The 14,859-nt window shown below is 38.3% G+C and overlaps 1 protein-coding gene across 4 annotated transcripts in view; it reads right to left on the bottom strand.

Annotated features, from left to right (window-relative positions):
- Window positions 1-14,859, bottom strand: part of ADAMTSL3 (ADAMTS like 3) — a 195,280-nt gene that overhangs the window by 4,484 nt on the left and 175,937 nt on the right. For 2 of the 4 annotated variants that reach the window (XM_080396390.1, XM_080396389.1), the window contains exons 25-31: window positions 14,326-14,445; window positions 13,340-13,552; window positions 10,736-10,919; window positions 8,016-8,220; window positions 7,050-7,159; window positions 5,293-5,507; window positions 2,798-4,769 (exon numbers count right to left, since the gene is read on the bottom strand). In XM_080396390.1, the coding sequence (XP_080252516.1) occupies window positions 4,660-4,769; window positions 5,293-5,507; window positions 7,050-7,159; window positions 8,016-8,220; window positions 10,736-10,919; window positions 13,340-13,552; window positions 14,326-14,445 (1,157 nt within the window). In that variant the 3' untranslated portion in view covers window positions 2,798-4,659. Of the gene's footprint in view, window positions 1-2,547; window positions 2,658-2,797; window positions 4,770-5,292; window positions 5,508-7,049; window positions 7,160-8,015; window positions 8,221-10,735; window positions 10,920-13,339; window positions 13,553-14,325; window positions 14,446-14,859 lie in introns of those variants that run through there. The other 2 variants (XM_080396391.1, XM_080396392.1) reach the window with 2 other exon arrangements.

The raw sequence follows: 14,859 nt of genomic DNA, 5'->3' as shown, positions 1-14,859 counted from the left end.
ATTTTTAAAAGCCTGGTTTTAGCTTTAGTCATCATTACTTTTCCTTCATTCAGTTCTGAGGAGAATACAAAGGTCACACTGTAATTTCTGATAGCAATTAACAAGAAGTAACCCTGTTCTTTTTCTGTACACATACTTGAAATCACTCAGACATAAAAAGCAGGTCATTGGACTGTTTCCTAACCTCCCCGATAACGCTTTATCAGCCTTGCTTCCAAAGGAAACAAAGCTGATGCAAAGCTTTGGACACACTGATACACTAAGTGTGTGTCCTCCCCAGCCCGGTGATTCTTCAACCCAGTGTGCAAATTAAATCAAATTTCACAAAGAGATTTAACAGATGATTGTTTTCCAAGTTTCTAAGGTACACGGTGAGGAAGCAGAGAGAGAATCAGGCTCAAAAACTTAACATCCATCCACCACAGTTCCAATCCTGCTGATTTTTAAAGCTGAGCAGCCTGTAGTTACCACCAAAGTTCACTGCAGAGGCAGTCTGAAGGGGAAAATCGCAGAAAACTATAAAGGTATATGTAGAGATAAACAGAAAACAGTGTAAACTCAGCTAAAAAAAGAAGTACCAGCTGAGGTGCAGAAATCTCTAGACAGCCTTGCTTCAGCCTGTTTACTCTTCAAAGAATTATTTGTTACAAATACACGGAAAACAAATATTTTATAGAAATTTTACATGCAATGACTGTGCTTCTGTATGAGGTATTTAGCTTTTTCTCTATGTATCTTTACCTGATTTTGGGAAATCTAGATGAACCAATTTAATTCCTATTATGTTCATGATTTAAGCAAGTCCCAATAAATAGTTCTGTTATCATGTTCTATCACAGTACTTCAGTATGATTTATTTTTCAGTATTGCATATCATGTACACATTGGTATAGGGCAGACACTTGGGTTGTGAAGACATACGTGCTTGTACGTCATAAGCCAAATCACCAATAAAAGGACTATGATCAATGATGGAAACATCGAAAGCAGGAACTGCATCATATGCAAGGAAGAAAGCAGAACTGAGTGTATTAGCTGTGCCGAAAAGCACAGCAAGCGAGCTCCAGACATTATCAGAGCATCAGTTACTTTTAGGTAATTTCTGTCTTTGTACTGTGTTTTTGTAATATGACTTACTCTGTTATTGAAACAACAATTTGATTAAACTTTATTCTCTGACAATTATTCATGTCCCCAGCTGGTAAAGACATGTTTTGGATTGGGAATGAACAAGGGCAATGTAAATCTGTAACATCCTGAAAGCAGGACAGGAGAAAGACCAATTCCTTGTCATCCTTCTGTACCACAGAAGAAAACAAACTACCAATGCCCATTTCTTTATGAAACTTGAGTCATTCTCTGTCTGGCCACAACTGAGGAAACAAAAGTAAAAATTTTGCATGGTTACAGCTACCCAAGTCCATAACCTATACACAATCTTGGTACCTCATGAGAAGTTCACAGAAGCTCTTAATATCCTCCAGCTCTCTTTTCTAGGGAGCAAGAAAATGCAATCTGAATTCATGGAGTTACGTGTGCCTGCGTGTTCTGCTGAAAATGGCTCCTCCTCTGAGTCTGTGAGTGAGCCCAGACGCTTTTTGTAATTTTCACAGCTGTTTTTTCAGCTCTTAAGTCACTTCCCCCCTTGAGTTATGGAAAGTCATTTGCTGCCACCTACCAGCACAGCACAAAAACTTTTGAGAGGGAGTGGAGGGCATATTCAGTTTAACAGTTTCTATGCATATGTGTTTGAAGACTTTGTTAGGGTGGAGGGGGCATATTCCCTTTCATTTTGCCCTTAATGTTTTCCCCTAAGCTTAATAGCGAAAGAGAGAAGCCTTTATTACATTACAGTCCAAAGAGCTACAACCTACTGATTGTGCTTCCAGGAAAAGCATGAAATGATCTTCTAAGCCTTCAGACAGTATTCAGTGCTTGAGGTCAGCATTTTCATAAGCAACATATTACTGAAATGCGAGCAAAATGAACAGCAGGCTGGAAAACTAGTATTTCTCAAAATAACAGCTGTTAAAAAAGCATTTTATGATGTCATGCTAAACCAAGATGTGAAAGTGAAAAAGTTACTAATGGATTCAGTTGCTCTAAGTGCTTGGCACACACTATGCTCCACAGCATGCTCCACAGAACTGCTGTACTGCATTTTTTTTTCTTTAAAGATTGCACAGAAAGAATGCATTGGTGACACAAAAGGAAAATTAAGTAGACTTTTTTTCTGTTAACTTATTTTTTTAAGGGCACCTTTGCCTATGTTACCATCTAGAATGACTCTGAAACACCGTTTCATTGCTAGACATTTATTTTCAATTTAATAAAATTCTTACGGCTTTCCTTGTTCATATTATTTATGAGAGTCTTCTTCCTAAAGATATTACACATTGGATATTCTGAAACAAGTTTTTTTCACGTAGCTATTCCCATCAGCCACGAAATATGAAGCATAGAATTGTTCTGTTGGATCTAAATGACCTCTGCTTGGTGCAGTACATGAAGGTCTGATTCTAGATTCCAGTGAGTCAGAGCTGACTTGTTTGGATTCTGGCAAATTCTCTTCCCCGCTTAGTCAGGTTATATCTATGTTGCCTCTTGATAGCTGTGCAAAGCAGACTGTCAGTGAAGCTGAGAAGCTGTCTGATAAACTGTCAAAAATAAGAACTAATCTTAGCTTGGAAGAAATCCCAGAATTATGGACATAGTAGGCTGATAAAATAACATTTGGAATGAAAGCATAGCTACCATGAAAATCATGGTAATAAACAATCTCTAGGTAATCACAGTGTTGAATAATCAAACTAGACTTTATTTCAGGAATATCAAAACTACATTCAAGAAAGCTAAAATCTTCAGTTACTGGAAAAGCAATAAAATAATCTACAGAGGAATGTCATGCCAATTGCAGTAACAAACATTTACAGCACTGCTTCTGTATAGCATGCATACTTAACCAAAGACAAAATTAAAGCAACAAAAAAATGCTATGTGTTAACATTTGAAAACTTTAAATATAAAGGAAAAACATGAATAAGAAATTTTGGTAATAAGAAAAAATATATGTCCAAAAATCTTTATTAAACACTGTACAAAACAAAATATTGCACTTTTAAATCAGACAATAAATATCTACAAAAGTATCTTACAAAGGTTTTCTTTTAATTTAAAAAACTGCTTAAACAATCAAGACCCATTGCTGATTAAAAAGGTAATGATCAGGAATATCCTCTCCTTGCAGTCAGCTTTGGACACAATAGTCCACATTAAACATTTTCTATACAGTAGTGCTAATCTAATTTTCAGTGACGCAAACCCATTGTGCAGGAATGCTGTTACTAAAACTGTTCTTCCAGCATACCCACTAATTAGCGTGTAATATAGTTCAGTAATGTAACACAAGATCCAAGTCAATACAAGCATTCAGGCCTCCAATATGTGCAGTAGTTGGAAACTACAAAAGAAAAAAAAACGCATCTATCTGCTGCCTCCTACGGGGTTCTCCCTGCTTACAGCCCTAATGAAACCACCTGCAACATGGAAAATAATTTACCCGGGAATAGCATAATCAGAATTTATCAACTTGCAAAACACTCAAATGGTTAATGGCCATGATGAAAAGTCACCTTGTTGGAAAACTGCTCAGAATAAATTTCTTGCACTTGTCTATCTTCATAATTAATAATATTCTTTGGAGATTTTTCCCCCATTAACCAGGGAGGAATAGATTTATTCAGGACAGAAAATCTGACAGCCGTGCTCGGCCAGTTATCGGCTCCCCATTTGACTTGATGTGGAAGAGAACAGTGCTCACAAACATTTCATTCACAGCTCTGACAAGGAAGCCTTGTATCTAATTTAAAATCAGTAGAAAAGTCTAATCATGCCAGAACTTCAATTGTACTTCAGTGACTGGAGCAGAAGAACAGAAACAATGGAAAATGACACCTCATTTATTCAAAACAGATCTACTGCTGTTTTGAAAATTGTTCTAGCATCTACAGCGTCTTTTACTGCATACACATAAATACAAGCACGAAAAACTGAATGTACTTTTGTGTATCCATCTGACAGCTAGTATCAGTAAAACACATCCTGTGAGATCAACCCTTAAGCTCAAGCTGTTTATGAAAATTAAGTCACTGCCAAAAATTTTACAGCTACAAGCCACAGCTTCTATAAATTTAAAAATTGTGTTAAAATTGATAAAACAATAAAACCAAAACCTAGGGGTCAATAATTGCTCCATTCCAAAATTCTTCAAAGGGTTTTGTGACTTTGTTTTTCTCATAAGTTGAGGACAGTAAACACTATCTGGTGCTTTTAGATAATGCTTTTTCCCCTGATGAAATTATAACATGATGGCCCGTAAAATTTTACAGATGACACGCTATGATATTATCTTCCTAATCCAGACATGAAAATGTTTAAAGCATTAAAAGTTCCATTGCAAAGAGTGGATAATAAAAGTTCCCAGAAAAAATACCCTGTCCAGCATATCAATCTGCAGTACTGTTTTTTCATTAGCCCCATGTTTCCATTTAACTGTTATGACTAATGTCTTATTTACAAGTATATACTTTAGGCAGGCTAGTTTAATGAACCTCTCTTCTCCTCTCTTCACTGCAGCATCATGAACTTCCCATAGAAGAGTTACACTTCTTGGCATGATTGACAACATCTTTGTTTGTAGGTGTCTATCAAGCATAACTTTAGTTGCTTTACAAATGTACAGTAGTGAGTTGTATCCTTGCATTCACCTTCTGAAAAATATATTTAGACGTTAAAAGGCTTTATAATGGACAAAAGATAAATAGTAGAATTTATCATAATTGTAAACAACTGATGAATTTCTGGGAGCTCAGTGATTACTTTGCATTTCTGGCAACAGCGAATTCGAAGCTAAACTAGGTCACAAATAAGAGGTGTGATCTCACTGCATTCATTTACCTATTGTCTGCTTCAGCAAACTACCCCATCTTTCAGGAATTAACAGCTTGCTCAGAGACTTATGAGTCACAACTGGCACAGTCATGTGGGGAACTTTGCATAAAACGGCTTCCTAAATATCCTGTTTCTAAAAGTGCTTTTGAGGCTTTAGTATCAAACTGGCCTACTCAGAGAAAAATAACACCAGGATTATGAAGTGCTCCTTGGAGAGGATAGTTTTACCTTTGATGTACAATCAAATGCTTGCAGAATCATTAGTGTACAACCGTGAGTCACTTTCTAATATAACTGCTACAGACTATTGCTACGCTCATATATAAATAAAGATTTACATACTGCCACAGGATGTGACATTGCAGTGTTGCCAGGTCAGTGGTCTCTTCCTCCAGCCGCAATACTGATCAGCCACAGGTTTGTTATTCTTTCTGTGTACGCAATACACTCGTCTTGACTGAAATCCACTCCCACAGTCCACACTGCAAGGCCTCCAAGGGCCTGTCCGCCAGTAGACATCACATGCCTCCGAAGAACAGTTTCTTCTGACAGGAGACCTGTGGAGGAAAACAGATGGCAGGTAACCGTTCACCTTTGTGCTAACCCCTTATTATTCACGGGAGGACAGAACTGGTGCTGGAAAGGACTGTTGCAGACTGACTAGTCCACACCCCCTGCTCATAGCACTGTGTAACTAGACCAGGGTGCTCGAGACCATCTCTGCCTGTGTTCTGAACATTTCCAAGGACGGAGACTCCACAACCTTTCTGGGTGACTCGTTCCAGTGTTTAAGAACCTGCACAGTAAGAAAAATTTTTTTCCCATATTTAAGTTAAATTTCCTGTATTTCATTTTGTGCCCATTCCTCATGCCTCACTCATGAGGAAACAAAAGACAAGGCCCTGTCTCTTTAAACCAACCCTTTAACCCTGGGATAGAAAAAATGTTTTACCTTTTACATAAGGAAAACTTAACAGACCCTGAAATGTTTCATTCTGGATGCTGCAAGTTCTTCACGCACAACCTCTCTCCTGAACACAGTATTTCTATGCTGACAGTGAACCTCCTTGAACATTTGAAGCTGCCAAAGTGAAATCCTGGCTCTTAGTAGTAAATGGAATTTTCACCATGTACTTGAGTGGAGCCAGGATTTCTTTCATTGTGTGTGCAGCAAAAATGCTTTAAAATGCTCACAATTCAGAAGCTCTTCTATAGCAAGAAACATGAGCAGCTGGGTTCAGTAATCTAGAAATATAGTAACAATTCCCATGTATGTACTTGTTACCCATTTATTCCCTGCTCTTCATTGCCCTGCCTACACATTCGGTCTGCAACAAAGTTTTGTGCCCCCAGACCTCCATGTTCACTTTTAATTTGCCTTTAATTCAGTCCCTTTGAGATTTCGGTGTTTTATAGAGACTGCCATCCATCCATGTGCTATAGCATAACCCCCAGCAAATCCGCTGATTAAGATTCTGGGAGGGTGTAAAGCCCATACTTTCCATATTTAAAGGAGTTGTTTAAAGAGAGTAAAACAAAATAACAGAGTTTTTAGAAAGAATGTGTACCATGAAGTAAAAAGTCACATCTTCTCAATCACTGAGGTTTTTTACATACCTCGTAAGTACATACTAAGAGGCAGAATGAGATCTATATATGCAGAGAAGTACACCTTATTTCAGTAATCATAAAATAGTAAACCAATTTACATGGTCCACAAAATAAGGCCCAGGAAAACTCATTTTATAAAAATTGGGCAGCAGTAGACCAGAATAAAAAGTAATACCAGAAGAGATCTAGTTTAGTAGTAGTAAGAAAAGTTATGACAAGTGACTCCAATTTCTACTTTCTTTTTGGGAATCAAGACTCTCTCACTCTATTTCTAGCTTTGTCGTTAGCACAGTGGGGGACACTGGTCAAATCCATTACCCTCCTTGGGTTCCTGAATTCATCCAGCGTATACAAAGGGATGACTGTCACTACCTCCTTTCCTTGTGTACATAAGAATTTGCATATTTATACTGCATTGACAATACAGGAACAAATCTTTAATTTGTTCCTCCAAAGAGTCTAACTTGCAACTACTGCAAACTGCATACCTCTTTCTTTCATCACAAGAAGAGCTGGGCACCAAAGATCCATTATGAAGTTGACACATCAAGTGACGATGCTGTAAACCTACAGGGCGGCCTACACAGCGACCAGAACACTAAAAAGTGAGAGAAAAGGGTCAGGGGAAAGAAAAAGAAACCACCAAGTTAGTAAGAGCAGAATTGCCCTTCTAGACAGTTACCCAGTTACACAACCCGGGCATAATTTTTCATCTGTATTTTTCCTTTTTCAACCCTATCACAGCTCAGTTCTGGGAAGGACTAGGTGTCTTGGATTCTCTGTCCCCCATTTTGCCAAGATACTGACTTCCTTACCTATTCATTAAGCTAAATCCACTGTCGATGCTGTCAGCATTTCACACCTCTAGTGCTAGAACATTCTTTCTGTAGCTCTGACAATCGCAACCTTGCCTTACTAATACCTGTATCAGGAGTGTGGCAATTCTCTTAATTCATTACTTTGCTCGTTGAGTAGTAAATATTGTATCAATAATTATAATATCATATCAATATGTACACAAGTTTACTGCACAAATGAAGAAACAAAATATAAGAAAGCAGAGTTCTGTGTATTAAATATTGTGGCAACTGCTTTTGAAGGACAGTCATGTATCTTCAGGGACTTCAGAAATACAGCTATGCAAACATGTTCTCAGAATGCAAAAAAAGTGATATACTAGTTTAAAAATGGAATACATAGTAATGGATTAGCTTATACAATACACTGAAACTAATACTCAGGTTTGTGTTCACGTTTCAACATATAAAAGTAGATCAGACATCACAAATGAAAAAAACCCACAAGGATCTGTAATTCACTGGTCTGAAAGGTAATTACAACTAGTGCCACACAGCTCTTCCTTTGTGCAAGGGAACAGATGTTCAGCCAGCGGTATGGGGACACTGATACACTTTGATAAGATAAGGAGTTTCCAGAAGAACACTGTAACTTGCCTGGCCTTTTGTCTGTATTGTCCCCACTGTACACAAATGACCCAGACAGGGTTTCCTTCCCGCAGGGCGGTCTCTGTGTATACAGGCATCTGGTAGCAGTGTCAGCACGCTGCCGTTGGCTTTTACTTGTTGACAAGTTACTTGTCGATAGCGAAATCCATTGCCACAAGATGCAGAGCACTCAGACCACGGGCTAGTTACCCACCTACAGACAGCAGAGACAATTTTATAGCAACTATGAAAGCACTGCAAACTTGCTGGTAGTTTGCAGTGACTGCAAATAAAAATCAAAAGAACCTGTTATTGCAAGTTTTAGAGGTGAGAAAAGGTAGGATCAGCTTTTTCAGTTAAGCAAGATCTTATAAATTCGGTTCACTGATGACTTCTAAGATAACTGTGGCTCAGTGTATGCTAACAGAAGTTATACTGCTTGTTACCCAAAAAGGTTATACTAGGTAAACCCTACAGACCCTGCTGGACTTAACATTTCTGAAAGAAGGTCAGCCTACTTTCCCATAACTCATAAAATGAATGATATCGATTTAGTTACTATTAAGGCAACAGGCATCATAACTCATCCAAACTTACTACATCAAGATCTTGCTAGATAATGGCTCAAGCAGAACGTGTTATTTATTGATTGCAAGTTGCAAAGATTTAGTCTGTCTTGGCAGCTACGAACAATACTGGGGAAGCAGCAGGTGGTAATACCATTTATTTGACTCGATCTTTTAATAAATCTAGGTTAGAAATACAGAATGGGACTTTATGTGTAGCACAACTGTGATAACGGGAAAAATATTCTATTCTCTTTAGCAATTATTTAATTTTCTTGCGGTCAAACAGCTTATATCCATTCAAGGAAGATTAATCTTTTACAGCCTGGACCTTGCCTTTTTCTCCCTTTTAAAGCTCAAGGATTTTTGCAAACATTTGGCGCAGCACATGCACAGCAAGTCAGTAAGGCCCAAATTTGGCAAACACTTAAAGCACAAGTGAAGTACATTCTTAAACCCTTACACTTGCTTAACTGTACTTCTGTGCTGTGCTGGAGAGAAGTGATTAAACACCTGCAAAACACTTTGAGTAATAAGGGCCCGTGCCACTGCCCATACATCTAAAGCCTTTATGATTCGATGGATACTTTCTGAAGAGTGGCCTTGGGATGAGAAGATCGAGAAATAGGTAAGTGGGGTGATGGAAGGGGAAGTCTAAATATTTTGCACTTCCCTCCCAGGTCAGTAATCACAGGGAAGGGGGAGACGTTAGAGGCACTAGAAACCGGACCCAGGGCTGTTTTCCAGGCAACTTCCTCTATGCTCTTCCTACATAGGAAGCATGGAATACTTCATAACAGAAAAACAATTTGTATGTTTGCATATATGTGTAATTCAACATAGAGTTAATGATGTTAGTGTACACATAATCCCCTTCAACTGGTAAATATATAAAGCCAAATTAAAAGCAAAATAAATCTAAGCATTTTAATAAGAGAGAATTTATGTGCCAGTCTGTTTGGCCGTATGAAACAACTGATGTTTTTTTGTGGTGAATACTCTGGGTACAGCGATAATCAGATGGTGAAGTCATGCACTGCAGTCAACCGAAAAGGCATGACCGTGCCGGGGGAGCCCTGGGCCCTCCGGTATCCTCCTAACTGTCATCTGCTCTGAATGGCTGGATTTTAAGAAGGAAACCTGCAACTGAGTCTGTATGTTTCAAACTATTCATTCTATTTCAGTATTTTTCCACTGGCAAAAAGTTTGCTTCTTATGGGCTGGCTGGGGTTCAGACTCACAATTTAAGATGATCTGGGGTTTTGGCTGCTAATAATGAAATATAAACAAATTTCTCCTGATATTTATCTGTTGCTATGTTTTCTGTACTTAGAACAGAGTTTAGAACGTACTGGCAAGATGCACTCCCACAATGTCAGTTAAGGTCTTAACACTTCTCTCCAAACATTTTCCAGTGAGGGACAACTCCAGAACGCGTGCATGACTTTTCATTCCTCATGGATTTTTACGTTGCTGACAGTGATGGCCAATTCTTTTAAGCAGCGGAAAGCACTTGTTTTGAGGACTCCTGTGGGGATTCCCTGCTAAAAACCTAGAGCAACGCCTTATTGAACTGGAATGCTCAGTGCAACTCAAGGAGCCTGGAGGCAGGGGTTTGGCTTTTAGAGTCAGATGTTGTGGTATATTTCCCTGTGATATAAAGATTTTCTGCCCCTAGATCACAAGGTACCCGGCTGATCCAGTGACAAAATTGGCCAGGGAAGGGCATGCAAGGAGTGTGACTCTGTGGCGAGGGGCGTTACATTCCACAGTAAACATCCTACTCAGAGCTCCGCTGGCTCGGGCGGAGAGGAGGTGAGCACAGAGTATCCTGGCTGCTTGTAACATGATGAGTTTTCTCTCTGTGTGTTGGCACAGATTCTGCAAAACTAGCGCATCGCAATGCCTCGGAGAGACCTCCAGCTTAGCTTTTAAGGTGTTTGTGTGGCAGCAGCATGGATGCTTGCACAGATCTCACTTATTCAGCTGAATCAAGCGCTCCCCTACTTGCTTGTGATCCATTTTCACATCTCTCACACTTTAGGGTTCATGATGAAATACAACCTACGTTTTAGACTCGAGTAATAAACACAATGTCAGGAGGTTTGTGAGTGCATTTTAATACACAGAGAGCACATGAAAACAGAGCAGAAGGGAGTTTACCTGGTAGGGCAGTCCTCTGTGTTGCATGCCTGGTAAACGATCAGTGGCTTTTGCAGCTCTCTGCATAGTGATGCATTTACTTTCTGTTTCTCTGCATTCATGCACTGTAGCCTTCTGGAGCGGGTTCCTGAATTCCCACAGCTAGCAGAGCAAGCACTCCACTCAGCATATTCCCATTTATAATCTAAGAAAAGAAATGGCAAGTAGTGTGAGCGAGGCGCTATACATTGTAACTGTGTCACATTTTAATTGATTTGGCAGGATATTCTGTAAGCTAGAAAGATACTGCATCCTCTGTAGAAAAGCGAGTATTTCAGCGCTGTGAAAAGGGACCATAAGCCAAAGTAGGATTCAGTCCTACTCGGCTTCCCTGCAAGTTCAGCTCTTACATATGAGCATGAAGTTCTCTAGAAGGCAAATGGGATCAGCATATGTGCACATGAAGGGCAGGACCTGGCTCACAGTAGGAACTGATGAACTTCTTTTAAAACTTTCATAACATTTTTATACAATGAGCATTAAAAAGAGGAAACTGTAAATCAGGCTCTCTAGGTTTCCTGCTGTTCTACAGTAAATTTATTCTGAAGAAAACTCGTCTTACTCCAGACACTTCACATAATTTCAGGATTTAAGAGAGTCCTGTACTAAACTATAGAAAAGTATTTAATGCATAAATAATTTGCCACTGAGGCATCTGGCAAGATGAAAAAAGAATTTGTTTAAAAGAGCGTTTTATATTAAAAACCGATCACCTCTAACAATTACTACCTTTATATTTAGTCGCAATTCCAGTTACCCCTTCCCCCACGACTTTTTTTTTTTGACACTTGGTAAAAGATGAAGTACTATGCAATGTTGACAGATTTTTATGTGATCACAGAAGGAGTCAGATTTTTCTGTAATAACCAAGAATAATTGATAGCTACCAGCTGTGTCCACAGGCTCACTCTTCCAGCACATAATGAATTCTTTAACTTATTGTTTTTCAATGTTTCCTTATTACTTCTGGGTTTCTTAAAATAATACAAAAGGGCCTTTTTCAAAGTAGAAATAGTTAAATTTACCAACTGCAACTATGATGGAGAGACTGTATTGTTTGTTTAACTAGGATGATACTGCTCAGAAGTGCCCTCAATATGCCTACTGTGCAAAAACCACCAAAGGAGATTTTGCAGTCATACAAATGCATGGGTATTTCAGTGATGAAACATTTAAAGAAGCATCAACCAGAATAAAAGCTCACAACTAGAAAATGGAATCTCCCCAAAATACTGAGCAGCCTGATTGGAAAGGGTATTGGGCAACCAAAAGGCAGTCCGGCGAAAGACTACAGGGGGATAGTTCAATATCTGGCTAGACCTGTTCAGAAATTCTAGCTTTAATGAGTTCTATGTTAGGACCAAGGCCTGGATGTATTCTTTTGGTAAGCTATTAGGATATTTTCTGACTCAGTTCATTAATATTCTGATCATATATACGTTTCAGAAAAATTACTTTGTAAATGTGACTGACCCCGCAACCCCATGCATCCCAGAACTATTCTCACTCGTAAAAGTAATCCACTGTCAGTCACTAAGAACACACTTTTACACAGTGTAGGGGATTTGCAAGATCTGATCCTACTGCTTGAGCCCTTTGCACATAACCAGTAAGCCAAATCATATTAAAAGGTTAATAGATAAAACACAAAAACTTTCATTTTCAACACATACTTGTTTTTAAACCTGATTTGCATTCCCCGGATATTGACTGGTTAGAGATTTTAACTTTTTTCTTAAACTACAAAATGGAGTTTGGTGCTTTTCTGCCACTCTTAGTAGGATCTAAGTTCCTAACTGTCTTTTTTAAAATCCAATTATAATGTAATTAATTTCTAAAGCAGTTCAAATTTTTAAAACTTTATAAAATGTTCGCAGATACAGCCTATTGCCCTGCTGGTCCGTATGTAGGATCCTTGTTGAATTCATCTATAATCCTCAGCTGCACGTTTTATAACCTACTAACAGAAATGCAGTTTTGTGCAAGCACATTACATTGGAGAACACTGCAAAGCGTTCTTGAAAACTTAACATTGAAATAGATGAGTGTGCAGTGTGCCGTAATACATTGATGTGTTTAAGGGTGGCTACCATATCATCGTAATGACACTGGAATATGACAATTGTGTTAAAATTATGATGATTAGAATTAATGTATTTCCAAAGATGACCTCAAAGTCAGTTTTGTTTCAGTTTGGCGGGCTGTCATGGCAGCAGTTTGTATGGTACGTTGAGGGGGAAGTTGAAAAAACCTGCCTGATTTAAAACTCTAAGGAGCAAGACACTGAATCAGGCAACATTCTTGCAGCTTCCCAGCTACACAGGTAAGAAATGAGAACCCCCACATGACATTTGAATACACATTAACTCTCATTTCCAACTCTGAGGATACTGATTTCCAACTCTGCCTATTGATTTAAATGGGACTAGTCACGTATGTGAAGTGAAACATGTATTTATGAATTACTTTCTATGTATAAAAGCACGTTAGGTTGCAAGAAAGTCTTTACAGAGTGAAAGAAAATATTTTAAAATTTAAGAATTTGTCATATAATTTTCAACAAACCTTCCTTCTTGACATTTACCCAAACTGACATTGGTTTTGCACTAGCTGAAGTCCAACATTGGAATTGTCCAGCAAATTGACCAGAGCTGGTGTTCACCTCTAGGATACGACCCCCAACCAGGGTTCGGTATTCCAAGGTCTTAACTTCTTCAACTGGACTATCTCCAAAAAGCCAGTGAACTGTATTTCTGTGGCTGGGCAGCACTGGGCAACCTAAAAATCAGCAGCACGTTAGCAGGTTTTTCTAAACACATTGAAAGGTTTGTACAAAGCATGTATGACTGCATGATTCCACGTAAAAGACCTTGCCAGTCTAAATAAAAACAAGAACATGCATATATTCGCTGAAGTCCAAGCTACAGCTCAAAATCCTGACTGCCCCTTGAGGGGTATCAGCTGTGTAAGCTGATGTATACTTACCACAGCTCTTTATATTTTCCCTTTCAATAAGTTCTTACAAACTTAACTTCTATATGAACAAAATGGGTGGGGGGAATAATCATTTCAAAGGAATGAAGATTTCATCCCACACTCTGCAACATGCAAACAGGTTTTTAATGAAAGTGTTTCTATCTGTTTTGGAAAGGTGTCAAACACAGGCACAAGCAGGGATGGAAACAGAGGTATTCATTTTAGACAGAAAAATAAACTGTCCTAGAGCCCAGCTGAATCCCCTCCCATCATTTTCAACCAAAGCTCAAAGAGAAATTACGCAGCTTTAGTCTCATGGTGAGTCACCTAGATGATGCCTAAAGGGTCACCATTTAAAAACATTTTTTGAAAAACTGAATCAAAAAATAATTGTGTTTCTTACTCTGAGGGTCCCTCCATGAAAGCAGAAAGCTGAGATATGGTTAGGAAATCCAGAATGTCACCAAACCAAGACTCTTCAGAATAACACTCATTTTTCTCCATGGGGCTCCCTCCATTTTAATGAAATGAATAAATAATACAATTTAAATGACAAACCAGAAAATACAACATACCTATTCTTAGTGGATCTCCAGGCACCACACTGACATTTGTACCAATTCCTGATGCCATTAGGACACGCTTTCTTCTGCTTCCCTTTGATAACAGAGTATTATTCCCTGTAAGTCTTTGTTCTGTAACACAATGCATAAGATATCTTCTTAGCACAATTTAAATCATGATGTTAATACAAAATTTGTATGAAATTATCCCACATGCTAGTTATGAATCAGAAAGGTAATGGCGCTTCGGAATTTGTTAGGATTAACTGGATTTATGTAGTCAAATTGTTTGTCTAACAAATATACTTCAGATCTGTAAACAGGGAAATGCAGAAATTATTTATGATGTTTATGCAAGTTTCTAATTTATTCAAATTTATTGAATATTATTTATTAGAAAAACAAGCCTGTAACACTTAGTGTAAAAACAAGATTTACAGGATGTATGATGTATTTCTTGTTTCTTGTGACAATGTTATTTATTATTTCATTACCAGTCATTCACATACAGAAATTTTAAGAAAAATAATTCTCTCAGTAGAATCA

This window comes from Falco punctatus, assembly GCF_963210335.1.
Source record: "Falco punctatus genome assembly, chromosome: 7".
NCBI classification, from domain to species: Eukaryota; Metazoa; Chordata; class Aves; order Falconiformes; family Falconidae; genus Falco; species Falco punctatus.
Note: the sequence above shows the minus strand (reverse complement) of the source record. Positions and strands in the feature narration are given on the sequence as shown.